A 25,103-nucleotide genomic window follows, 5' to 3' on the forward strand; every position below is an offset into this window, starting at 1 on the left:
TGACACAGGGACATAGGACACATGGGCACAGGACGTGGGGACACAGGACACGGGACATGGGGACATGGGGACACAGGGGGACATGAGGGGACAGGACATGGGGACAGGGAGGACACAGGGGGACAGGGAGGACATGGGGACACAGGATGTGGGGACACAGGACACGGGACATGGGGGGACATGGGGACATGGGGACACGGGACATGGGGGGACAGGACATGGGGACAGGGAGGACACAGGGGGACATGGAGACATGGGGACACAGGATGTGGGACATGGGGGGACATGGGGACATGGGACACGGGACATGGGACAGGGAGGACATCGGGGACATGGTGACGCGGCTATTGGACACCTGGGGACAGGTGGCTAAGAGGACATGGGGACAGGGGACATGGGGGACATGGGGGGATATGGGGACATAGGACACAGGACATGGGGGACATGGGGACATGGGACATGGGGACACAGGACGTGGGGACACAGGACATGGGACATGGGGACACGGGACATGGGGACACAGAGAGGGACCGGCCCCCCCCCCCATTGTCCCCATGGCCAGGAGTCCCTATGGCTGCACAGTCACTGTGTCCCAAAGTGTCCCCTGGGTCCCAAAATGTCCCCTGTGTCCCAAAGCATCCCCATGCCCCCACAGTCACTGTGTCCCAATGTCCCAAAGTGTCCCCAAGCCCTGCCACATCCCCCTGGGCCTGTAGGGTCTGACCTACCCCACCCTGATCTGTGTCCCAGCATGTCCCCACGGTGTCCCCATGCTGTCCCCATCCCCACAGTGTCCCCATGCTGTCCCCATGGTGTCCCCAGGACCCTCCAGCCTGCCATGACCATCCCAGCCCCCCGTGACCCCCGAGTGTCCCCCCCATCCCTGGGGTGTCCTCCCCTGCCCCCCCCCCCCATTTCCTGAGCCCCTCTGTGACCCCTCAGGCCACTCGAACACCCCCAGAACCCCCAGACCCTGCAGCCCCCTCGGACCCCCCCAAACTCCAGAGCCCCCCAGTCCCTGTGACCCCTCCCAGTCCTTGTGACCCCTCCATTCCTCACGGCCCGCTGCCCTCCATGGCCCCCCAGACCCCCCAAAACTCCTCAGATCCCCCAAACCCCACAGACCCCCAGTGCCTGTGACCCCCCCCAAGTTCCTGTGAACCCCTCACCCTCCAAACCCCCCAGCCCCCATTTGACCCCCCCCAACCCCAGAACCCCCCATGACCCCGCCCCCCATGACCCCCCCAGACCCCCAAAACTCCTTGGACCCCTCAAACCCCACAGACCCCCGAGTCCCCTGGGACCCCTCCCAGTCCCCATGACCCCCCCCTACCCTCCAAACCCCCCAGCCCCCTTTGACCCCCCCATGACCCCCCAAACCCACAGCCCCCAGTCCCCATGGCCCTCTCACCCCCCAGACCCCCCCATGACCCCTTTGACCCCCCAAACCCCCCATGACCCCCCAGCCCCCCGAAACCCCCCAGGCCCTCTTTGACCCCCCCACGCCCAGACCCCCTCCATGACCCCCCAGAGCCCATGCGGTGTTTGCCCCGCCCCTGACGCGAGCCCATTGGCTGATATGACACCACTCCACCCTCCGCCCCGCCCCCTCCGCGCTCCCATTGGCTGCACTCTCCGTCACTCCATGCCCCGCCCCCGCCCTCCCATTGGCGGATTCCCCCTCGGGCGTTCGCGTTGCCGCGGCAACCAGCGCGGCGGGAAAGGGGCGAGCGCGCGGGCGGGACCGCCGCCTTCCGATTGGCCGCGCCGAGCCACGCGCGCGGCGCCGATTGGCCGAGCCCCAGGCCCCGCCCCCCGGCGGGCCTGAGGGGGCGGGTCACGTGGGGGCGGCGGGGGCGGCGGGAGCGGCGGAGCGGAGCGGCCATGAAGCACTACGAGGTGAGGCGGCCACGCTGCCCGCGGCCCGGGCCGGACACCGACACCGGAGAGGCCCCGAGCCTCCGGCGCCGCCGGTCCCGCACGGCGCCATCGCGGCGGCCCCGCGGAACCCGCGCGTTCCGCCCTGGGGCAACCGGGACGCGCTGTGCGCTTGCGCGGTGGGCGTCGCGATGTGCGCATGCGCGTCACGGCGCGACTTCTGTGGGCGGCGGGGCGGAGCTTAGTGTGAAGGGGCGGGGTCGCTGGGGTGGGCGGGGTCTTATGGAAAGGGGCGGGGCTTGTGTTCCCCGTGCTCTCGGTGGGCCCGGAGGGTCCCGGAAGGTTCTGGAAGGTCCCGGAGGGTCCCGGGCCGCCCCCGCGGTCGCAGCAGGGCCCTGAGGGGCCGCGGTGACCCCGGAACGATCCCGCTGTCACCCCCCGAGCGCCATTGTCACCGTCACCTTGCTCCGGGGTGGCTCCAGGGCACGGCTCCGGTGGCCCACGGAGCTGTCACTGTCACCTGCCCCCCGTGGCAATGTCACCTCCCCAGTGTCACCTCGCCAGTGTCACCCTCTTCCCCGTGGCAGTGTCACCCCCCGCCCCCCCCAGTGTCACCTGCCCCCATGGCAGTGTCACCCTTCCAGTGTCACCTCCTGCTATGGCAGTGTCACCTCCCCAGTGCCACCTCCAGGGCCACCACGGGGCCACCGCCAGAGCCACCCCTGGGCCACCCCAGGGCCACCACGGGGCCACTTCCAGGGCCACCACGGGGCCACCTCCTGGGCCACCACGAGGCTGCTCCAGGGCCACCTTCAGGGCCACCACAGGGCCACCAGGTGCCACCATGGGGCCACCACAGAGCCACTTCCAGGGCCACCTCCAGGGCCACCTGGTGCTAAACCCGGGCCACCACAGGGCCACCACCTGGCCACCTATGGGGCCACCTCCACGGCCACCCCTGGGCCGCCCCAAGGCTACCCCAGGGCCACCATGGGGCCACCTCCACGGCCACCCCCGTCCACTCCAGGGCCACCCCCGGGCCACCACGGGGCCACTGCCAGGGCAACCTCTGTCCACCCCTGGACCACCTCCAGGGCCACCTCCAGGGCCACCTCCAGGGCCACCAGGGGCCACCTCCAGGGCCACCAGGGGCCACCAAATGCCACCGGGGGGGGGTGCGTTTATATTTAGCGGCCGCGGGGCCGATCGGGTTTCGGGTTTCGGGCCATGGAGGTGGCGGTGGCGCCCCGCGGGGGTGGCCCGGTGGTGGCCCCGGGGGTGGCCGCGGGGGTGGCCCCGGTGGCCGTGGCCGGGCTGTGGCCCCCGGTGGCCCCTCCCGGGAGGCGGCCCCGGAAAGCGGCGCTGCTCTTCTTCGAGGTGGAGATCCTGGATGCCAGGACCAGGGACAAGCTGTGCTTCCTGGACAAGGTACACAGGGGGACACGAGGGGACAGCAGGGGGACACAGTGGATAGGGGGGGGGAACACAGGGGACAGGGGGGGACAGGGGGATGTGGGGAAATTGGAACATGGGGGACATGGGGGGACACGGGGACATGGGGAGATGTGGACAGCAAGAGGGGACAAGGGGACAGGAGGACACGGGGGGACATGGGGACAGCATGGTGGGACATGGGGACAGCAGAGGGGGACAGGGGGACGTGGGGACATGGGGGGACAGGGACATAGGGGAACATGGAGGGACAGGGGGACATGAGGGGGCACAGGGACATGGGGACATGGGGGGACATGGGGACAGCAGAGGGGCAGAGGGGGACAGGAGGACATAGGGGGACACGGGGGGACATGGGGACAGTAGAGGGGGACAGGAGGACATAGGAGGACAGGGGGACATGGGGGGACAGAGGGATATGGGGGGACAGGGGGGAACAGGGACATAGGGGAACATGGGGGCACAGGGGGACATGGGGACTCGGGGGACACAGGGGGACATATGGGCATGGAGGGACAGGGGGACATAGGGGGACATGGGGCAGCAAGAGCAGACAGGGGGACATGGGGACACAGGGGGGCATGGAGGGGCAGGGGGACATGGGGGGACTAAGGGACATGGGGGGACAGCAGGGGACAGGGGGACATAGAGGGACTGGGGACATGGGGACGGGGGGACATGAGGGGACTAAGGGTCATGGGGGGCCAGGGGGACACGGGGGGGACATGGGGGGACAATGGGACACAGGGGGACGTGGAGGGATGGGGGGACACGAGGGGATGGGGGAACACGGGGACAGGGGGACATGGGGGGGCACAGGGACAGCAAGGGGACAGGGGGACACAGGGGGACATGGGGATATAGGGGAACATGGGGAGTCACAGGGGACACGGGGACATGAGGGGACGTGGAGACATGGAGGGGACAGGGGGACATCAGTGGGGGGGACATGGGGCATGGGGACATGGGGGGACACGGGGGGACAGCAGGGGGAAAAGGGGACAGGGGACATGGGGATACGGGACAGCAAGGGGAGACATGGGGGGACACAGGGGGGACAGGGGAACATGGAGGGACAGGGGGACACAGGGACATGGGGACATGGAGATGGGGGGACATGGGGACAGCAGGGGGACAGGGGGGACATAGGGAAACATGGGGACACAGGGGGGACATTGGGGGACACAGGGGGGACACGGGGGGATAGGGGGACATGGGGGGACACGGGGGGATAGGGGGACATGGGGGGACACAGGGGGGACATGGGGACAGCACATGGCAGGACATGGGGACAGTGCTTCAGGGGACACGGGGACAGCCCTGGAGGGGGCACGGGCACATGGGGACAGTGCCATGAGGGGACGGGGTGGCCTGGCGCTGTCGCTGTCCCCTGAGTGTCCTCGCTGTCCCCAGGTGGGGCCTGGGAGGGGACAGGGGTGGCCTGGGAGGGGACAGGGGTGGCCTGGCGCTTGTCCCCGTGTGTCCCCTGAGTGCCATCGCTGTCCCCAGGTGGAGCCTCAGGCCACGGTGGCCGACATCAAAAACCTGTTCAGCAAGAGCCGTGAGTGGGGACAGGGATGGGGACAGGGATGGGGACAGGGATGGGGACAGGGATGGAGAGGGAGGCAGGGGACAGGGGGGACATGGGGACGTGGATGGGGACAGGGAACAGGGGGCAGGGACAGGGAGGGGGATGGGGATAGGGGATGGGGGACATGGGGACAGGGAGGTGACAGGGGGACAGAGGGGACAGGGATGGGGACACAGGGACCGGGAGGGGACAGGGGGGACATGGGGATGTGGGGGCACAGGGGACAGGGATGGGGACATGGGGACAGGGAGGGAGGGACAGGGATGGGGACAGGGGACAGGGGTGCGGACAGGGAGGGGACAGGGGACAGGGAGAGGGGATAGGGACAGGGGGACAGGGGGGACTGGGGACCGAGGGGATGGATGGGGACAGGGGACACAGGGACAGAGATATGGGGACAGGAACAGGGGGACAGGGAGAGGGGATGGGGGACATGGGGACAGGGATGGGGACACAGGGACAGGGAGGGGACAGGGGGGAGAGGGGACAGGGATGAGAATGGGGACATGGGGACAGAGGTGGCGACAGGGAGAGGGGATAGGGACAGGGGGACAGGGGGGACTGGGGACCGAGGGGATGGGGACGGGGGACACAGGGACAGAGATATGGGGACAGGAACAGGGGGACAGGGAGAGGGGACATGGGGGACATGGGGAGAGGGACAGGGGAGGGGACATGGGGGACATGGGGACAGGGACAGGGGAGGGGACAGGGCTGGGGACAGGGATGAAGATGGGGACCCTCAGTGTGCCTGGGACAGGTCACTGAGCCATGGGGACATGTCACCAGGCCATGTCACCGTGTCACCAGGCCATAGGGGCCTCCTTGTCCCTGTCCCCTCTGTGGCTGTGTCCCCACAGTGCCACTGTCACTGTCCCCATGGTGCCACCCCCGCTGTCCCCGGTGCCACTATCCCTGTCCCCATGGTGCCACCTCCGCTGTCCCCGGTGTCACTGTCCCTGTCCCTGTGTCCCGCAGATCCCCAGTGGTACCCAGCGAGGCAGTCCCTGCGCCTGGACCCCAGTGAGTGACACCGCTGTCCCCAATGTCCCTGCTGTCCCCGGGGATGTCCCCAGGGCTGTTCCCAAGGTGTCCCCAGGTGTGTCCCCAGGTGTCCCTAGCTGTCCCCCAGGTGTCCCTAAGGGATGTCCCCCAATGTCCCCAACTGTCCCCAGGAATGTCCCCAGGTACCCCCTCCCAGATGTCCCCAAGCTGTCTCCAACTGTCCCCAGGGGTGTCCCCAGGTATCCCCCAATGTCCCCAGGCATCCCCAGGGGTGTCCCCAGGTGTCCCCCAGGGATGTCCCCAGGTGTCACCAGGTGAGTCCCAGATGTCCCAAGCTGTGCCAGGTGTGTCCCGAGGTGTGTGCCAGGTGTGCCCAGACGTGTGCCAGGTGTGCCAGGTGTGTGCCAGGTGTGCCAGGTGTCCCTAGGGATGTTCCCAGGTACCCCCAGGTGTGCCCCACGTACCCCCCAGATGTGCCCACATGTGTGCCAGGTGTGTTCCAGGTGTGTGCCAGCTGTGCCTGGCATGCCCAGGTGTGTACCAGCTGTGCCAGGTGTGTGCCAGGTGTGTGCCAGGCGTGCCCAGGTGTGTGCCCAGGTGTGTGCCAGCTGTGTGCCAGCTGTGCCCAGGTGTGGCCAGCTGTGCCGGGTGTGTGCCAGGTGTGGCCAGCTGTGCCAGGTGTGTGCCAGCTGTGCCCAGGTGTGTGCCCAGCTGTGCCCAGGTGTGTGCCAGGTGTGCCCAGCTGTGCCAGGTGTGTGCCCAGCTGTGCCCAGGTGTGCCCAGGTGTGCTCTCCGCAGAGGGGCGCTCTCTCAAGGACGAGGATGTGCTGCAGTCGCTGCCCGTGGGCACCACGGCCACGCTCTACTTCCGGGACCTGGGGGCGCAGATCAGCTGGGTCACGGTGAGGACACCTGGGTGTCACACCTGAGTGTCACCTGTGTCACCTGAGTGTCACCTCCCTGTGTCACCTGTGTGTCACCTGTGTCATCCCCTGTCACCCACTGTGTCACCTGTGTCACCTGTCTGTCACCTGTCACCTGTGTCACCCCTGTGTCACCTGTGTGTCACCTGTCTGTCACCTGTGTCACCTTCCGGGACCTGGGGGCGCAGATCAGCTGGGTCACGGTGAGGACACTGGGTGTCACACCTGTGTCACCTATGTGTCACCTGTGTCATCCCCTGTCACCCACTGTGTCACCTGTCAGCTGTGTGTCACCCCTGTGTCACCCCTGTGTCCCCGTGTCCGTCTGTCGCTCTCTGTCCCTCTGTGCCTGCTCCTGGGTGTCCCATGTTCCCTGTGCTCACCTGTCCCAGCTGTCCCCTCTTACCTGTCCCTCGCCTGTCCCAGGTGTCCCTGAGTGTCCCTCGCCTGTCCCTCACCTGTCCCTCACCTGTCCCTCACCTGCCCCAGGTGTCCCTGTCCCCTCACCTGTCCCTCACCTGTCCCTCACCTGTCCCTCACCTGTCCCAGGTGTCCCTGAGTGTCCCTCACCTGTCCCTCACCTGTCCCAGGTGTCCCTGTCCCCTTTCACCTGTCCCTCACCTGTCCCTCACCTGTCCCTCACGTGTCCCTCATCTGTCCCTCACCTGTCCCAGCTGTGCCCTCACCTGTCCCTCATCTGTCCCTCACCTGTCCCCTCACGTGTCCCTCACCTGTCCAGGTGTTCCTGATGGAGTACGCGGGTCCCCTCCTCATTTACCTGTCCCAGCTGTCCCTCAGTGTCCCTCACGTGTCCCTCACCTGTCCAGGTGTTCCTGACGGAGTACGCGGGTCCCCTCCTCATTTACCTGTCCCAGCTGTCCCTCACCTGTCCCTCACCTGTCCCAGGTGTCCCTCAGTGTCCCTCACGTGTCCCTCACCTGTCCAGGTGTTCCTGACGGAGTACGCGGGTCCCCTCCTCATTTACCTGCTGTTCTATTTCCGGGTCCCGTTCCTGTACGGGCCCCGCTACGACTTCACCGCCAGCCGGCACCGCGTGGTCCAGTGAGGGACACCGGGGACACCTCGGGGACATTGGGGGGGTTTGGGGACACTGGGGACATTGGGGGGATTTGGGGACACCGGGGACACCTTGAGGACACCTCGGGGGCACTGGGGACACTGGGGGGGTTCGGGGACACCTCGGGGACACCTCGGGGACACCGGGGACACCTCGGGGACACCGGGGGGGTTTGGAGACATTGGGGACACTGGGGACATTGTGGGGACACTGGGGACACCTTGGGGACACTGTGAGGACATTGTGGGGATTTGGGGACATCAGGGACATTGGGGAAACCTCGGGGACACTGGAGGGGGTTTGGGGACATCAGGGACATCTCGGGGACACCGGGGACACCTCGGGGACACTGGGGGGATTTGGGGACATTGGGGGCTTGGGGACATTGGGGACACCTCGGGGACACCTCGGGGGTTTGGGGACACTGGGGACACTGCGGGGACATTGGGGAGGTTTGGGGACCTGGGGACATCAGGGACAATGGGGATGTTGGGGACAGTAGGGACATTGGGGACATTGGGGGGACATTGGGGACACGGGGGACATTGGGACACTGGGGACACTGGGGGGATGCTGGGAGGGACAGCAGGGACACGGTGGGGTTTTGGTGACATTGCGGGGACTGGGGACACTGGGAGATGTTGGGGACAGTGGGGACACCTTGGGGACACCTTGGGGACACTGGGGGGACAATGGGGACATTGGGGACATTGGGGGGACAATGGGGACACTGCAGACACTGGGGGGACATTGGGGACAATGGGGGGTTGCAGGGCCCATAATGGGGACCCCGGCCAGGTGGTGGGGACAGGGCGGAGGCGTCGCAGGTGCGTCGCAGGTGTGTCCCCAATGTCCCCAATGTCCCCAGCCTGGCGTGCTGCTGTCACTCGTTCCACTACGTCAAGCGGCTGCTGGAGACGCTCTTTGTGCACCGCTTCTCGCACGGCACCATGCCCCTGCGCAACATCTTCAAGGTGGGACACCTGGGGGACACCTGGGGGACACCTGGGACACCTGTGTGACACATGTGACACCTGTGTCACCCCCCTGCCACTGCCACACTGCCCCAGCACCGCCCTGTCCCTGTCCCCTTCTCGCACGGCACCATGCCCCTGCGCAACATCTTCAAGGTGGGACACCGGGGACACCTGGGGGACACCTGGGACACCTGGGTGACACCTGTGTGACACCTGTGACACCCCCCTGGCACTGCCACACTGCCCCGGCACCACCCTGTCCCCATCCCCTTCTCACACGGCTCCGTGCCCCTGAGCAACATCTTCAAGGTGGAACACCTGGGACACCACCCTGTCACCTGGGTGACACCTGGGTGACACCTGTGTGACACCCGGGACACCTGTGTCACCCCCCTGACACTGCCACACTGCCCCGGCACCGCCCTGTCCCCATCCCCTTCTCGCACGGCCTCGTGCCCCTGCACAGCATCTTCAAGGTGGGACACCGGGGACACCTGGGGGACACCTGGGGGACACCTGGGACACCTGGGGGACACCTGGGACACCTGTGACACCCCCCTGGCACTGCCACACTGCCCCAGCACCACCCCAGTGCCCAGACACTGCCCTGTCCCGTCCCTGTCCCCTTCTCGCACGGCCTCGTGCCCCTGCACAGCATCTTCAAGGTGGGACACCTGGGACACCTGGGACACCCCCCTGACACTGCCACACCGCCCTGTCCCCTCCCTGTCCCCTTCTCGCACGGCACCATGCCCCTGCGCAGCATCTTCAAGGTGGGACACCTGGGTGACACCTGGGTGACACCTGTGTGCCACCTGTGCCACCACCCTGTCACCTGTGTGCCACCTGTGTCACTACCCCGGCACCTCCCCAGCACTGGTGTCACCGCCCTGTCCCCTCCCTGTCCCTGTCCCGCTGTGGCACCGACCCCGTGCCACATCTCTGAGGTGTCACTGTCACCTGGGTCACCCCTGTCCCCACCCAGCCCCGCCCCCGTGTGACATCATCCCGATGTCACTGTCACCTGGGTCACCTCCCTGTCCCCTCGAGGCCACCCCGTGTCCCCAACGTGTCCCCAATGTCCCCAGAACTGCACCTACTACTGGGGCTTCGCTGCCTGGATGGCGTATTACATCAACCACCCGCTGTACACCCCGCCAGGTGAGTGTCACCTGTCCCTGTCACCTGTGTGTCACTGTCACTGTCACCTGTGTGTCACTGTCACTGTCCCCATTACATCAACCACCCGCTGTACACCCCGCCAGGTGAGTGTCACCTGTCCCTGTCACCTGTGTGTCACTGTCACTGTCACTGTCACTGTCCCCATTACATCAACCACCCGCTGTACACCCCGCCAGGTGAGTGTCACCTGTCCCTGTCACTGTCCCCTGTGTGTCCCCACTGTCCCCATCACCGTGTCCCCTTGTCCCCCTGTGCCACCAGGGGACACACGGGGGGCGTGGCTGTCCCCGTCCCTGCCGCGCCCGTGTCCCCCGCAGGAGGGGACACTGGGGGTGTCCCTGTGCCCTCTGTCCCCATCCCTGTCCCTCTGTCCCCTCCTTGTCCCTCTGTCCATCTGTCCCCGTTCTGACCCCCCCCATGTCCCTGTCCCTCTGTCCCTCTGTCCCCTCTGTCCCTGTGTCCGTCTGTCCCTCTGTCTGTCCCTCCTCTGTCCCTCTGTCCCTGTGTCCCTGTGTCCATCTGTCCGTCTGACCCCGTCATGTCCCTGTCCCTCTCTCCCTCTATCCCTGTGTCCCTCTGTCCCTCTGGTGTCCCTGTGTCCATCTGTCCCCGTTCTGACCCCGCTGTGTCCAGGTCCCTGTGTCCGTCTGTCCCTGTTCTGACCCTCCCGTGTCCCCGTCCCTGTCCCTCTGGTGTCCCTGTGTCCGTCTGTCCCTCTGTCCCTCTGGTGTCCCTGTGTCCCCGTCCCCTCTGTCCCTGTGTCCCTCTGTCCTTGTGTCCCTGTGTCCCTCTGCTGTCCGTCTGTCCGTCTGTCCCGGTTGTGACCCTGCCGTGTCCCGGTCCCTGTGTCCCTGTGTCTGTCTGTCCCTGTGTCCCTCTGCTGTCCCTGTGTCCCTGTGTCCCTGTGTGCCTGTGTCCCTCTGCTGTCCCTGTGTCCGTCTGTCCCCTCTGCTGTCCGTGTGTCCGTCTGTCCCGGTTGTGACCCCGCCGTGTCCCCGCAGCGTACGGTGACGAGCAGGTGAAGCTGGCGCTGGCCGTGTTCCTGGTGGGTCCGGGGGGGACACGGGGGGGACACGGGGGGGGGTCCCAGTGAGGCTGGGGGGATTTGGGGGGGGCTGGGAAGGGGAGGTTTGGGGGGGTTTCGGGGCCCATGGGGGGTTTGGGGGGGTTTGGGGGGCCCATGGGGGGTTTGGGGGGGGTCCCAGTGGGTTTGGGGGGGGCCATGGGGGGGGCTGAGGGTACTTGGGTGGGGGGTTTGGGGGTGCCATGGGGGCTTTGGGGGGGTCCCAGTGGGGATTTGGGGGGTTTGGGGGGCTGGAATGGGAGATTTGGGGGGATTTGGGGGGGCTCAGGGGGATTTGAGGGGCTGGGAATGGGAGGTTTTGGGGGGGCCGTGGGGGCTTTGGGGGGGTCCCAGTGGGGATTTGGGGGGCTTTGGGGGGCGGGAATGGGAGATTCGGGGGGTTCAGGGGGATTTGGGGGGTTCATGGAAGGTTTGGGGGGGTTTGGGAGGGTTTGGGGGCCTTTGGGGGGCCCATGTGGGATTTGGGGGGGCTTGGGGAGGGTTTGGGGGAATTTGCGGGGGGGTCCCAGTGGGTTTGGGGGGGTCCCAGTGGGGATTTGGGGGGGCCCATGGGGGGGCTGAGGGAATTGGGATGGGGGATTTGGGGGGGTTTGGGGGGGCCATGGGGGGTTTGGGGGGGTCCCAGTGGGGATTTGGGGGGTCAGGGGGATTTGGGGGAATTGGGGGGCTGGGAATGGGAGGTTTGGGGGGGATTTTGGGGGGGCCTGGGATGGGGGGTTTGGGGGGGTCCCAGTGGGTTTGGGGGGATTTTGGGGGGGCTGGGAATGGGAGGTTTGGGGCAGGGGAGTTGAGGGGGCCATGGGGAGTTTTGGGGGGCTATGGGGGGGGGGGGCTGAGGGAATTGGGATGGGGAATTTGGGGGGGCCCTGGGGGGGCTGAGGGGTTTTGGGGGGGCTGGGATGGGGGATTTGGGGGGGCTTGCATGGGGGGTTTGGGGGTGCCATGGGGGATTTGGGGGGCTCGGGGGCCTGAGGGGGCCATGGGGGGCTTTGGGCAGATTTTGGGGGGCTGGGGGGGGAGGTTTGGGGGGGTCCCACTGGGGTTTGGGGGGGTTTGGGGGGTCCCGGCTGGGCTGGGGGGGTTTGAGGGGGCTCTGGGGGGTTTGGGGGGTCCCACTGGGGTTTGGGGGGGCTCTGGGGGATTTGGGCAGATTTTGGGGGGGTCTGGGGGGTTCCCAGTGGGGCCAAGGGGACACTGCGGGGTCCCTGGGGGGGGTCCCGGGGCCACCCCCCCCCGTGACCCCTCCGTGACCCCTCCGTGACCCCCCTGTGACCCCCGTGACCCCTCCGTGACCCCCCTGTGACCCCCCCAGTTCTGCCAGCTCGGGAACTTCTCCATCCACGTGGCCCTGAGGAACCTGCGGCCAGCGGGTGAGGGGACACTGGGGACATTGAGGGGACATTGAGGGGACATTGGGGGGACATTGGGGACACCTTGGAGACAGCAGGGACATAGCGGGGGACACTGGGGGGATTGGGGGATATCGGGGACATTGAGGGGACAGCCAGGGGGACACTGGGGACATTGGAGGCACTGGGGGGATATTGGGGACACTGAGGGGACATTGGGGGACACAGGGGGACATTGGGGACATTGAGGAGACACGGGGACATCAGGGACATTGACACGGGGGACTGGGGGACAGCAGGGACAGCCAGGGGACACTGGGGGACATCAGGGACATTCAGGAGATTGGGGACAGGAGGGGGACACTGGGGACATTGGTGACAGCCAGGGAGGGGACATGGATGACAGCCAGGGGACACTGGGGACATGGGGACATTGGGGGCATGGGAGACACTGGGGACAGCCAGGGGGACATTGGGGACAGTGGGGAGAGCCAGGGGACATCGGGGGGACACAAGGGGACACTGGGGACACAAGGGGACACTGGGGACATTGAGGACATCGGGGGTTTATGGAGGACATGGGGACATCAGGGGGACATCAGGGACTTTGGGGACATCGGGGACAGTGGGGACACGATGGTGCAGAGGCCACAAGGACACGTGGGAGCAGCCAGGGGCTGGCAGGGACAGGAGGGGACATGGAGGGGACACAGAAGGGACAGGAGGGGACACGGAGGTGACATGGAGGGTGGCACCTGTCCGGGGGGGTGGCCTGGGGGGTGACACGTGTCCTGGGGGTGTCACCGGCGTGTCCCCATGTCCGGGGCTGTCACCAGCGTGTCCCCGTGTGCTCCATGTCACCCGTGTCCCCCCATGTCCCGGTGTGTCCCCATGTCCCTGATGTGTCCCTGTGTGTCCCCATGTCCGTGGCTGTCACTGGTGTCCCCCCGTGTGTCCCCCCGTGTGTCCCGTGTCCCCATGTTCAGGAGTGTGACTGGTGTGTCCCCATGTGTCCCCGTGTCCCCATGTGTCCCCAGATCCCGTACCTCGCCCGGAACCCCTCCAGTGTCCCCGTGTGTCCCCTGTGTCACTGTCCTGTGTCCCTGTGTCCCTGTGTGTCCCTGTGTCCCCATGCCCAGGGGTGTCACTGTGTGTCCCCGTGTGTCCCCATGTCCCCTGCAGGCTCCAAGCCCCGGAACATCCCGTACCCCACCCAGAACCGCTGCCCGTGTGTCCCTGTGTGTCCCTGTGTGTCCCTGTGTGTCCCTGTGTCACTGTGTCACTGTCACCGTCCCACGTCACTGTGTCCCTGTGTGTCACCGTGTGTCACCGTGTGTCCCTGTGTCACTGTCACCGTCCCACATCACTGTGTCCCTGTGTGTCCCTGTGTGTCCCTGTGTCACTGTCACCGTCCCACGTCACTGTGTCCCTGTGTGTCCCTGTGTGTCACCGTGTGTCACCGTGTGTCACTGTGTCACTGTCACCGTCCCACGTCACTGTGTCCCTGTGTGTCCCTGTGTCACTGTCACCGTCCCATGTGTCACCAGTGTCCCCGTGTCCCTGTCCCCTGTGTCCCTGTGTGTCCCTGTGTGTCACTGTGTCACTGTCACCGTCCCACGTCACTGTGTCCCCGTGTGTCCCTGTGTGTCCCTGTGTCACTGTCACCGTCCCACGTCACTGTGTCCCTGTGTGTCACCGTGTGTCACCGTGTGTCCCTGTGTGTCCCTGTGTCACTGTCACCGTCCCACGTCACTGTGTCCCTGTGTGTCACCGTGTGTCACCGTGTGTCCCTGTGTGTCACTGTGTGTCCCTGTGTCACTGTCACCGTCCCACATCACTGTGTCCCTGTGTGTCCCTGTGTGTCCCTGTGTCACTGTCACTGTCCCATGTCACTGTGTCCCTGTGTGTCACCGTGTGTCACCGTGTGTCCCTGTGTGTCACTGTGTCACTGTCACTGTCCCATGTCACTGTGTCCCCGTGTGTCCCCGTGTGTCACTGTCACTGTCCCACGTCACTGTGTCCCTGTGTGTCCCTGTGTGTCACCGTGTGTCCCTGTGTGTCGCTGTGTGTCCCCGTGATACTGTCCCGTGTCCCCGTGTGTCCCCGTGTCCCTGTCCCCTGTGTCACCAGTGTCCCCCGTGTGTCCCTGTGTGTCCCCGTGTCCCTGTCCCATGTGTCCCTGTGTGTCCCCTGTGTCACTGTGTGTCCCCGTGTCCCCGTGTGTCCCTGAGTGTCCCCCGGTGTCCCCATGTGTCCCTGTGTGTCCCCTGTGTCACCAGTGTCCCCCGGTGTCCCCGTGTGTCCCTGTGTGTCCCCGTGTCCCTGTCCCCTGTGTCACTGTGTGTCCCCGTGTGTCACTGTGTGTCACTGTGTCACTGTCCCGTGTCCCCGTGTGTCCCCATGTGTCCCTGTGTGTCCCCTGTGTCACCGGTGTCCCCCGGTGTCCCTGTGTGTCCCTGTGTGTCCCCGTGTCCCTGTCCCCTGTGTCACTGTGTGTCCCTGTGTGTCACTGTGTGTCACTGTGTCCCTGTCCCCTGTGTCCCCGTGTGTCCCCATGTGTCCCTGTGTGTCCCCTGTGTCACCGGTGTCCCCCGGTGTCCCTGTGTGTCCCTGTGTGTCCCCGTGTCCCTGTCCCCTGTGTCACTGTGTGTCCCTGTGTGTCACTGTGTGTCACTGTGTCCCTGTCCCCTGTGTCCCCGTGTGTCCCCGTGTGTCCCTGTGTGTCCCTGTGTGTCCCCGTGTCCCTGTCCCCTGTGTCCCTGTGTGTCACCGTGTGTCCTGTGTGTCCCCTGTGTCACCAGTGTTCCCTGGTGTCCCCATGTGTCCCTGTGTGTCCCCTGTGTCACTCTGTGTCCCTGTGTGTCACTCTGTGTCCCTGTGTGTCACTGTGTCACTCTGTGTCCCTGTGTGTCACTCTGTGTCCCCGTGTGTCCCTGTGCGTCCCCTGTGTCACCGGTGTCCCCCGGTGTCCCCCGCAGGCTCCAAGACCCGGAAGATCCCGTACCCCACCCGGAACCCGTTCACGTGGCTCTTCCTGCTCGTGTCCTGCCCCAACTACACCTACGAGGTCGGGGACACCTGGGGACACCTGGGGACACCTGGGGTGTGACAGCCCTGGGGACACCTGGGGACACCTGGGGACACCTGGGGTGTGACAGCCCTAGGGGGGGATCAGTCCTGGGCAGAGGGGACAGCCCTGGGGACACCTTGGGGGGACGCCCGGGGGGGATGTGACAGCCCTGGGGACACCTGAGGGGACACCTGGGGGACACCTGGGGGGACACCTGAGGACACCTGGGGACACCTGGGGGGTGTGACAGCCCTGGGGACACCTGAGGGGACACCTGGGGGGTGTGACAGCCCTGGGGGGGACACGGCGCTGGGGACATGGCTGTGCTGGGGGAGGGGACAGGAGGGGACATGGCTGTCACCACAGTGGAGGATGGGGACACCCCACAGGTGACACTGCCCACAGGTGACACCGCCCAAAGGTGACACTCCAAAGGTGACACTGCCCACAGGTGACACCACCCACAGGTGACACCCCATAGGTGACACTGCCCACAGGTGACACTGCCCACAGGTGACACTGCCCACGGGTGACACCTCCCAAAGGTGACACTGCCCACAGGTGACACCGCCCACAGGTGACACCCCGTACCCCTCTGTCCCCCCAGGTCGGCTCCTGGATCGGTTTCACCATCATGACCCAGTGCCTGCCCGGTGAGGGGACACGGGGGGACATGGGGGGGACACGGGGGGGACACGGGGGGACAAGGGAGGGACACGGGGGGACATAGAGGGGACACGGGGGGACAAGGGAGGGACACGGGGGGACACGGGGGGGACACGGGGGGACATAGAGGGGACACGGGGGGACAAGGGAGGGGGTGGCGCCCCGGAGACCCCGGCTCTGTGTCCCCTGTGCCACCCCGGGGTCCCCGTGTCCCCTTTCTCCCTGTTCCTGTGCCACTCTGGGGTCCCCAGGGATTTTGGGGTGCATTTGGGTGGATTTGGGGTGGATTTGGGTGGATTTGGGTGGATTTGGGGTGGATTTGGGTGGATTTGGGTGGATTTGGGGTGGATTTGTGTTGGATTGGGGTGGATTTAGGATTTTGCGGGGATTTGGGGTGGATTTTGAGGGATTTGGGGTGGATTTTGAGGGGATTTGGGGTGGATTTGTGGTGGTTTAGGTGGATTTAGGGGGCATTTGGATGACTTTAGGGGGGATTTTGGGGTGATTTAGGGAGAGTTTTGGGGGGATTTGTGGTGGAATTGGGGTGGATTTGGTGGGATTTGGGTGGATTTAGGGGTGATTTTGGGTGGTTTTAGGAGGGATTTGGGGTGGATTTGGAGTGGATTTGGAGTGGATTTGGGGGGGTTTGGGTGGATTATTGTGGATTTTGGGTGGATTTTGGGATGATTAGGGGTGGATTTTGGGGGGATTTTTAGGGGTGATTTGGGGTGGAATTGGGATGGATTTGGGGTGGATTTGGGGCAGAATTTGGGGGGATTTGGGGTGGATTTTGGGGTGCTTGGGGTGGATTTGGGTGGATCTGGGAGGATATGGGGTGGATTTGGGGAATGGGTTGGATTTGGGGTGGATTTGGGGGGATTTGGGTGGATTTTGGGTTGGATTTGGGGTAGATTTGGGGGCAATTTTGGGGGGATTTCAGGTGGTTTAGGTGGATTAGGGATGATTTGGGTTGGATCTGGGGGGGGATTTGGGGTGGATTTAGGAGCAATTCAGGGTGGATTTTGAGGGGAATTGAGTGGATTTGTGTTGGATTGGGGTAGATTTAGGGGGATTTGAGGTGGATTTGGTGGATTTTGGGGTGATTTAGGGGGGATTTTGGGGTGATTTAGGGGGCATTGGGTGGATTTGGATTGGATTTGGGGTGGATTTAGGGGTGATTTGCGGTAATTTGGGGTGGATTTAGGAGGGATTTGGGGTGGGTTTAGGGTGATTTGGGGGGAATTTGGGGTGGATTTAGGGGTGATTCAGGGCGGATTTGGGGGGATTTGGGGTGGTTTCGGTGGATTAGGGTTGATTTGGGGTGGATTTTGAGGGGATTTAGGAGGATTTGGGTGAATTTTGGAGGGATTTGTGTTGGATTTGGGGGGATTTTGGGTGGATTTGGGGAGGATTTAGGGGTGATTTGCGGGGGATCTGGGTCAGATTTTGGGGTGATTCAAGGTGGATTTGTGTTGGATTGGGGTGGATCTAGGGGGATTTTGGGAGGATTTGGGGTGGTTTAGGTGGATTTTGGGGTGATTCTGGGGGATTTGGGCAGATTTAGGGGTGATTGGGTGGATTTGCGTTAGATTTGGGGTGGATTTGGGGGTGATTTGGGGTAATTTGGGCTGGATTTAGGAGGGATTTGGAGGGCATTTGGGGTGGACTTTGAGGGGATTTGGGGTGGATTTTTGAGGGGATTTGAGTGGATTTTGGGGTGCATTTGTGTTGGATTGGGGTGGATTTAGGGGGATTTTGGGGTGATTTTGGGGTGATTCTGGGGGATTTGGGCGGATTTAGGGGTGATTGGGTGGATTTGCGTTAGATTTGGGGTGGATTTGGGGGTGATTTGGGGTAATTTGGGGTGGATTTAGGGGTGGATTTAGGAGGGATTTGGGGTGGATTTGTGTTGCATTGGGGTGGATTTTGGGGGATTTCTGGTGGACTTTGAGGGAATTTGGGGTGGATTTTTGAGGGGATTCGAGTGGATTTTGGGGTGGATTTGTGTTGGATTGGGGGGGATTTTGAGGGGATTTGGGTGGATTTTGGAGGGTTTTGGGTGGATTTGGGTGGATTTGGGGTGGATTTGGGTTGATTTCAGGTGGGTTTTGGGTGGATTTGTGTTGGATTTGGGTGGATTTGGGTTGATTTCAGGTGGGTTTTGGGTGGATTTGGAGTGGATTTGGGTGGATTTTGGGTGGATTTGGGGTGGATTTTGGGTGGATTTTGGGTGGATTTGGGGTGGATTCAAGGTGGATTTGGGGTGGATTTGGGTGGATTTGGGTGGATTTGGGTTGATTTCAGGTGGGTTTTGGGTGGATTTGGGGTGGATTTCGGGTTGATTTCGGGTGGGTTTTGGGTGGATTTGGGGTGGATTTGGGTGGATTTTGGGTGGATTTGGGTGGATTTGGGTGGATTTGGGGTGGATTTGGGTGGATTTTGGGTGGATTTGGGTTGATTTCAGGTGGGTTTTGGGTGGATTTGTGTGGATTTGGGTTGATTTCAGGTGGGTTTTGGGTGGATTTGGGTGGGTTTGTGGTGGGTTTGTGGTGTCCCCGCGGTGCCAGCGCTGTCCCCGCCGTGTCCCCCGGTGCCAGCGCTGTCCCCTGTCCCCGCAGTGGCGCTGTTCTCGCTGGTGGGGTTTGTGCAGATGGCGATCTGGGCTCAGGGCAAGCACCGCAGTTACCTGCGCGAGTTCCGCGATTACCCGCCCCTGCGCTCGCCCATCATCCCCTTCCTGCTGTGACACCACGGGGACAGCCCCCAGTGTCCCCTTCCTGCTGTGACACCACGGGGACAGCCCCCAGTGTCCCCTTCCTGCTGTGACACCGAGGGGACAGCCCCCAGTGTCCCCTTCCTGCTGTGACACCGAGGGGACAGCACGGGGACAGCCCCCAGTGTCCCCTTCCTGCTGTGACACCGCCCTGGGGACAGCACGGGGACAGCCCCCGGTGTCCCCTTCCTGCTGTGACACCGCCCTGGGGACATCCCCCATCGTGCCCTTCCTGCTGTGACACTGCAGGGACAGCCCCCGGTGTCCCCTCCCCGCTGGCACATCCTGGGGACACCTTGGGGACACCGCGATGTGTCCCTGCCAGTCCTGCCCTGAGCCTTGGGGACAGTGAGGGGACAGGGGACGTGAGCCCTTTGTCACCCTGGTGTCACAGCAGGACACGGGAGCGTGGCCCCACTGTCCCTTGTCACCTCCAGTGTCCCCTGCCCGGTGGCACTGTCCCCTCTGCAGTGGCAGTGTCACCTCCCTGGTGGCAGTGTCACATCCAGGGTGGCACTGTCCCCTCTCTGGTGGCAGCGTCCCCTCCCTGGTGGCAGTGTCACATTCAGGGTGGCGGTGTCACATCCAGGGTCCCATCCCTGGTGTCCCCAGTGGCAGTGTCACCTCCAGGATGGCACTGTCCCCTCCCTGGTGCCATGCCTGGTGTCCCCTCTTCGGTGGCACTGTCCCCTCTGTGGTGGCACTGTCCCCTCCCCAGTGGCAGTGTCACCCCCATGGTGGCACTGTCCCCTCCCCGGTGGCACTGTCCCCTCTGTGGTGGCAGTGTCACATCCAGGGTCCCATCCCCAGTGTCACCCCCATGGTGGCACTGTCCCCCCCATGGTGGCACTGTCCCCAGCAGCACTGGCCCAGTCACCCAAAGCCACCCCTGGTGACACCGCGGTGTCACCCCCCGTGTCCCCTGCCCAGTGCCACCCCCTGTCCCTGTCCCCTCAGGTGACAATAAATGCCATCTCCCCCCACCCGTGTGTGGCTGTCATTGTCCCTTCCCAGGGGACACTGGGGGGGGGGGGGGGGTGTCAGGGCCACCCTTGGGGACAATCGCGCTGTCCCCAGGCTGGGGGGGGGGGCGTGGCTTCGCGATGTCCCCAACGCAGTGACGAGCCAGCGCGGTGTCACCTGGCAGCTTCACTGGGGAGGGGGTGGCCTCGTGTCACTGTCACCGGGGTCACACTCGGTGTCACTTGGGTGTCACTCGACAGCTTTATTGCGGGGTGGCCTTGTGTCACTGTCACCGGGGTGTCACTCAGTGTCACTCGGTGTCACTTGGGTGTCACTCGACAGCTTTATTGCGGGGTGGCCTTGTGTCACTGTCACCGGGGTGTCACTCAGTGTCACTCGGTGTCACTCGACAGCTTTATTGCAGGGTGGCCTTGTGTCACCATCACCGGGGTCACACTCGGTGTCACTCAGGTGTCACTCGGTGTCACTCGACAGCTTTATTGGGGGGGTGGCCTTGTGTCACCGTCACCGGGGTGTCACTCAGTGTCACTCGGTGTCACTCGGTGTCACTCGACAGCTTTATTGGGGGGTGGCATTGTGCCACTGTCACTCGGGTGTCACTTGGGTGTCACTCAGTGTCACTCGGTGTCACTGCGGTGTCACTCGACAGCTTTATTGGGGGGGGGGCTGGCCTCGTTGTCACTGTCACCAGGGTGTCACTCGGTGTCACTCAGGTGTCCTGGATGTCACTCGGTGTCACTGTGGTGTCACTTGACAGCTTTATTGTGCGGGGGGGGGGCCTCGCGTCACTGTCACCAGGGTGTCACTCGATGTCACTCTGTATCACTCGGGTGTCACTCAGGTGTCACTCGGTGTCACTCGGGTGTCACTCGGTGTCACTTGGTTCCTCGGGTGTCACTCGGTGTCACTTGGGCATCCTGGGTGTCACTCGGTGTCACTCAGGTGTCACTCGGTGTCCCAGATGTCACTCGGTGTTGCCAGTGTCACTCAGTTCCTCGGGTGTCACTCGGTGTCACCAGTGTTACTCAGGTGTCCCCAGGTGTCACTCGGTGCTGGCTGGGTGTCACTTGAAGTCCCCGCTGTCACTCGTCACTCATTGTCCTCGCTGTCCCCGCAGTGTCCCTCGCTGCCCCCGCTGTCCCCGTGTGTCCCTCGCTGCCCCCGCTGTCCCCGTGTGTCCCTCGCTGTCCCCCCGGTGTCCCGTGTGTCACTCGCTGTCCCCGCTGTCCCCATGGTGTCCCGTGTGTCACTCGCTGTCCCCGCTGTCCCCATGGTGTCCCATGTGTCCCTTGCTGTCCCCGCGGTGTCCCGTGTGTCACTCGCTGTCCCCGCTGTCCCCGCTGTCCCCGTGGCGCCGTCTCAGCCGTTGCTGCCGCAGCCGCAGGCGCCGCTCGCGCTCGAACTCCTTCATGCGCATCACATAGCTGGGACAGGGGACACGCGTGTCACCGTGTGTCACCGTGTGTCACCACTGTGTGTCACCGTGTGTCACTGTGTGTCACTGTGTGTCACTGTGTGTCACCACTGTGTCACCGTGTGTCACTGTGTGTCATCACATAGCTGGGACAGGGGACACGTGTGTCACCGTGTGTCACTGTGTGTCACCGTGTGTCACCGTGTGTCACTGTGTGTCACTGTGTGTCATCACATAGCTGGGACAGGGGACACGTGTGTCACCGTGTGTCACCGTGTGTCACCACTGTGTGTCACCGTGTGTCACCGTGTGTCACTGTGTGTCACTGTGTGTCATCACATAGCTGGAACAGGGGACACGTGTGTCACCGTGTGTCACTGTGTGTCACCGTGTGTCACTGTGTGTCATCACATAGCTGGGACAGGGGACACGCGTGTCACCGTGTGTCACTGTGTGTCACTGTGTGTCATCACATAGCTGGGACAGGGGACACGTGTGTCACTGTGTGTCACCACTGTGTGTCACCGTGTCACTGTGTGTCATCACATAGCTGGGACAGGGGACAGGGGACAGCGTGTCACCGTGTGTCACCGTGTCACTGTGTGTCACTGTGTGTCACCGCTGTGTGTCACCGTGTCACTGTGTGTCATCACATCACATCACATCACAGCGTGTCACTGTGTCCCCGTGTGTCACATGTCACCACTGTGTCCCTGTGTGTCCCTGTGTGTCACTGTGTCACCACTGTGTCACTGCATGGCACCGTGTCATCCTGTCACCGTGTCACCATGTGTCACTGTGTGTCACCGTGTCACTGTGTCACCACTGTGTCACTGCATGGCACCGTGTCACCCTGTCACCATGTGTCACTGCATGGCACCGTGTCACCCTGTCACTGTGTCACCATGTGTCACTGTGTCACCGTTGTCACCACCGACCAGTGGGTGTGGGTGTCACCATGGTGGCCCCATGTCCCTGTCACCCCCCAGACACATCCCTGTGTCCCCATGTCCCACTCCTCGTGCTGGCAGCTGTCCCAGCCGTGTCCCCCCCATGTCCCCAATGTCCCCAGTGTCCCCAGTGTCCCCAGTGTCACTCACTCCTGGTGCTGGCAGCTGTCCCAGCCGTGTCCCCCCCATGTCCCCAATGTCCCCAATGTCCCCAGTGTCCCCAGTGTCACTCACTCCTGGTGCTGGCAGCTGTCCCAGGCGTGGCGCAGCGCGTGGCACCCCCATGTCCCCAATGTCCCCAATGATGTCCCTGTCACTCACTCCTCATGCTGGGAGCTGTCCCAGGCGTGGCGGGGAGCGTGGCACCCCCATGTCCCCATGCTGTCCCCAATGTCCTCAGTGTCCCCAGTGTCACTCACTCCTGGTGCTGGGAGCTGTCCCAGGCGTGGCGCAGCACGTGGTACCCCAATGTCCCCAATGTCCCCAGTGTCCCCAGTGTCACTCACTCCTGGTGCTGGCAGCTGTCCCAGGCGTGGCGCAGCGCGTGGCACCCCCAGGGCACAGGGAAGTTGTCCCGTTGGCAGCGCAGCAGCCGCAGCAGGTGGTGCCCACAGAAATCCCTCTGCTCCAGGGGCACCCGGGCATCCGCGAGCTGGGACGCCGAGGCCACCATCACTGTCACCAGAGAGAGGGGACAGGGACAGTCAGGGACACACCCAGGGACAGCTGGAATACTGAGGCCACCATCACTGTCACCAGAGAGATGGGACAATGACAGTCAGGGACACCCAGGGACAGCTGGAATACTGAAGCCACCATCACTGTCACCAGAGAGAGGGACAGGGACACCCAGGGACACGCAGGGACACACAGGGACAGCTGGGACGCTGAGGTCACCTTCACTGTCACCAGAGAGAGGGGACAGGGACAGTCAGGGACACCCAGGGACACGCAGGGACAGCTGGGACGCCGAGGCCACCATCACTGTCACCAGAGAGATGGGACAATGACAGTCAGGGACACACCCAGGGACAGCTGGGACGCCGAGGCCACCATCACTGTCACCAGAGAGGGGACAATGACACCCAGGGACACCCAGGGACAGCTGGGACGCTGAGGCCACCATCACTGTCACAGAGAGAGGACAGAGGGGACAATGAGAGTCAGGGACACGGGGACAGGGACACCCAGGGACAGCCAGGGGCACCCGACAGCTGCGCTGCCAAGGCCACCAGCACTGTCATAGAGAGGGGACAGAGGGGACAATGTCAGGGACACTCAGGGACAGCTGGAGTGCTGAGGCCACCATGGCTGGGGGACAGAGGGGACAATGTCAGGGGCACCCAGGAACACCCAGGGACACCAAGGGACACCCCAGAACACCCAAGGACACCCAGGGACACCAAGGGACACCCAGGGACACCCAAGAACACCCAGGGGCACCCAGGGACACGCAGGCATCCAACAGCTGGGCTGCTGAGGCCACCAAGGTGGGGACACACAGGGGACAGAGGGGACAATGTCAGGGACACCCAGGGACAGCTGCACTGCCGAGGCCACCATGGCTGGGACAGAGAGGGGACATTCGAGGACACTCAAGGGCATTGGGACAGAGGGGAGAGAGGGGACACTCAAGGACACTCAGGGACACCCAGCACCCACCCGGGAATGGGGACAAACAGGGGACAGGGTGTGACAGAGCGGGGACACGGGGTGGCAATGCAGGGACAGCGACACCCGTGTGGCACCTGGGGACAGGGGTGTGACGGGGCTGAGGACAGCGGTGGGGACACGGGGGTAGCACCGGGAATCACACGCAGGGGGGGACGCACGGGAGGTCACGCGAGGGCGGGGACACCCCAAGGCCACCGCGCTCCCCCCGTGTCCCTCTGTCCCCGTGTCCCCCTGTCGCGGTGTCCCCGCACTGACCGCGCGGCTGGCGGGCCGGCATGCCCAGCTGGGCGGGGAAGGAGGGCATGTGCAGCGGGTCGGGCTCGGCCTCGGCGTCCCACAGGTAGCGCCGGCCCAGGTGAGCGCCCATGGCGGCGGCGGCGGCGGCTCCAGGCCCGGCCTGGCGGCGAAAATGGCGGCGGAACCGGAAATGCCGCGAACCGGAAGCGGAAGTGGTGGAAGAGCAGTGAAGGGGCGGTGGCGAAAATGGCGGCTGGACCGGAAATGCCGAGAACCGGAAGCGGAAGTGGCGGAAGGGCTGTGAAGGGGAGGTGGCGCCGCGGCGCCTCCTGGCGGCGGGGAGGACCGGAAAGCGTCGCTGAGCGTCCCCCCCCAAAAAAACACAAAAAAATCCACCAAAAACCCGACCCAAAACCTCAAAAAAACCTCTCCAACCCCCCCAGAACAAACTAAAAAAAAAAACACAAAAAAAAGAAAAAATCCTCCCAAAAAACCCAAAAACCCCCACAAAAACCACTAAAAGAGCCCCAAAAACACAAAAACAAAACAAACAACAAAAAACCTCACCAAAAAACACAAAATAAAAAAAAAAAAGAACCCAACCCCCCCAAAACCCTAAAAAAATCCCCTTGAAACCCCTAAAAAAACTTTTAAAAAATTACAAAAAAAAAAACCCAAAAAAACCCAAACAAAAACCTCAAAAAAATTTCCAAAAAAACCCCAAAAAACCCCAACCCGCCCCAGAACAAACTAAAAAAAAACCCCAAAAAAATCCTCCCAAAATAACCCCAAAACCCCCACAAAGAACACTAAAAA

The 25,103-nt window shown here is 63.7% G+C and overlaps 2 protein-coding genes across 4 annotated transcripts; one reads left to right on the forward strand and one right to left on the reverse strand.

Moving 5' to 3' along the window:
* Nucleotides 1-1,834: 1,834 nt before the first annotated feature.
* TECR (trans-2,3-enoyl-CoA reductase) lies at nucleotides 1,835-20,011 on the forward strand. Its single transcript, XM_066570503.1, has 13 exons — nucleotides 1,835-1,899; nucleotides 3,256-3,306; nucleotides 4,840-4,891; nucleotides 5,900-5,944; nucleotides 6,725-6,828; nucleotides 7,796-7,911; nucleotides 8,796-8,901; nucleotides 9,993-10,065; nucleotides 11,088-11,131; nucleotides 12,483-12,540; nucleotides 15,498-15,586; nucleotides 16,197-16,242; nucleotides 18,874-20,011. Exons 1-13 carry the CDS (start codon nucleotides 1,885-1,887, stop codon nucleotides 18,999-19,001), a joined length of 927 nt encoding a protein of 308 aa, XP_066426600.1. The 5' UTR covers nucleotides 1,835-1,884; the 3' UTR covers nucleotides 19,002-20,011.
* Nucleotides 20,012-20,229: 218 nt separating this feature from the next.
* On the reverse strand, nucleotides 20,230-24,491 carry NDUFB7 (NADH:ubiquinone oxidoreductase subunit B7). 3 transcript variants are annotated; one of them, XM_066570569.1, is made up of 4 exons: nucleotides 24,306-24,491; nucleotides 22,883-23,051; nucleotides 21,304-21,436; nucleotides 20,230-21,137 (listed from the first exon to the last, which is right to left on the reverse strand). In XM_066570569.1, the coding sequence occupies exons 1-3, from the start codon at nucleotides 24,415-24,417 to the stop codon at nucleotides 21,328-21,330; spliced, it is 390 nt and encodes a 129-aa protein (XP_066426666.1). In that variant the 5' UTR covers nucleotides 24,418-24,491; the 3' UTR covers nucleotides 20,230-21,137; nucleotides 21,304-21,327. The 3 variants fall into 3 exon arrangements, with proteins under 3 accessions (XP_066426666.1, XP_066426665.1, XP_066426667.1); XM_066570568.1 differs by having other exon boundaries at nucleotides 20,230-21,436; XM_066570570.1 differs by lacking the exons at nucleotides 20,230-21,137; nucleotides 21,304-21,436 and adding an exon at nucleotides 21,445-21,976.
* Nucleotides 24,492-25,103: the final 612 nt, after the last annotated feature.

Source organism: Molothrus aeneus, unplaced genomic scaffold (assembly GCF_037042795.1).
Source record: "Molothrus aeneus isolate 106 unplaced genomic scaffold, BPBGC_Maene_1.0 scaffold_30, whole genome shotgun sequence".
Taxonomy (NCBI): domain Eukaryota; kingdom Metazoa; phylum Chordata; class Aves; order Passeriformes; family Icteridae; genus Molothrus; species Molothrus aeneus.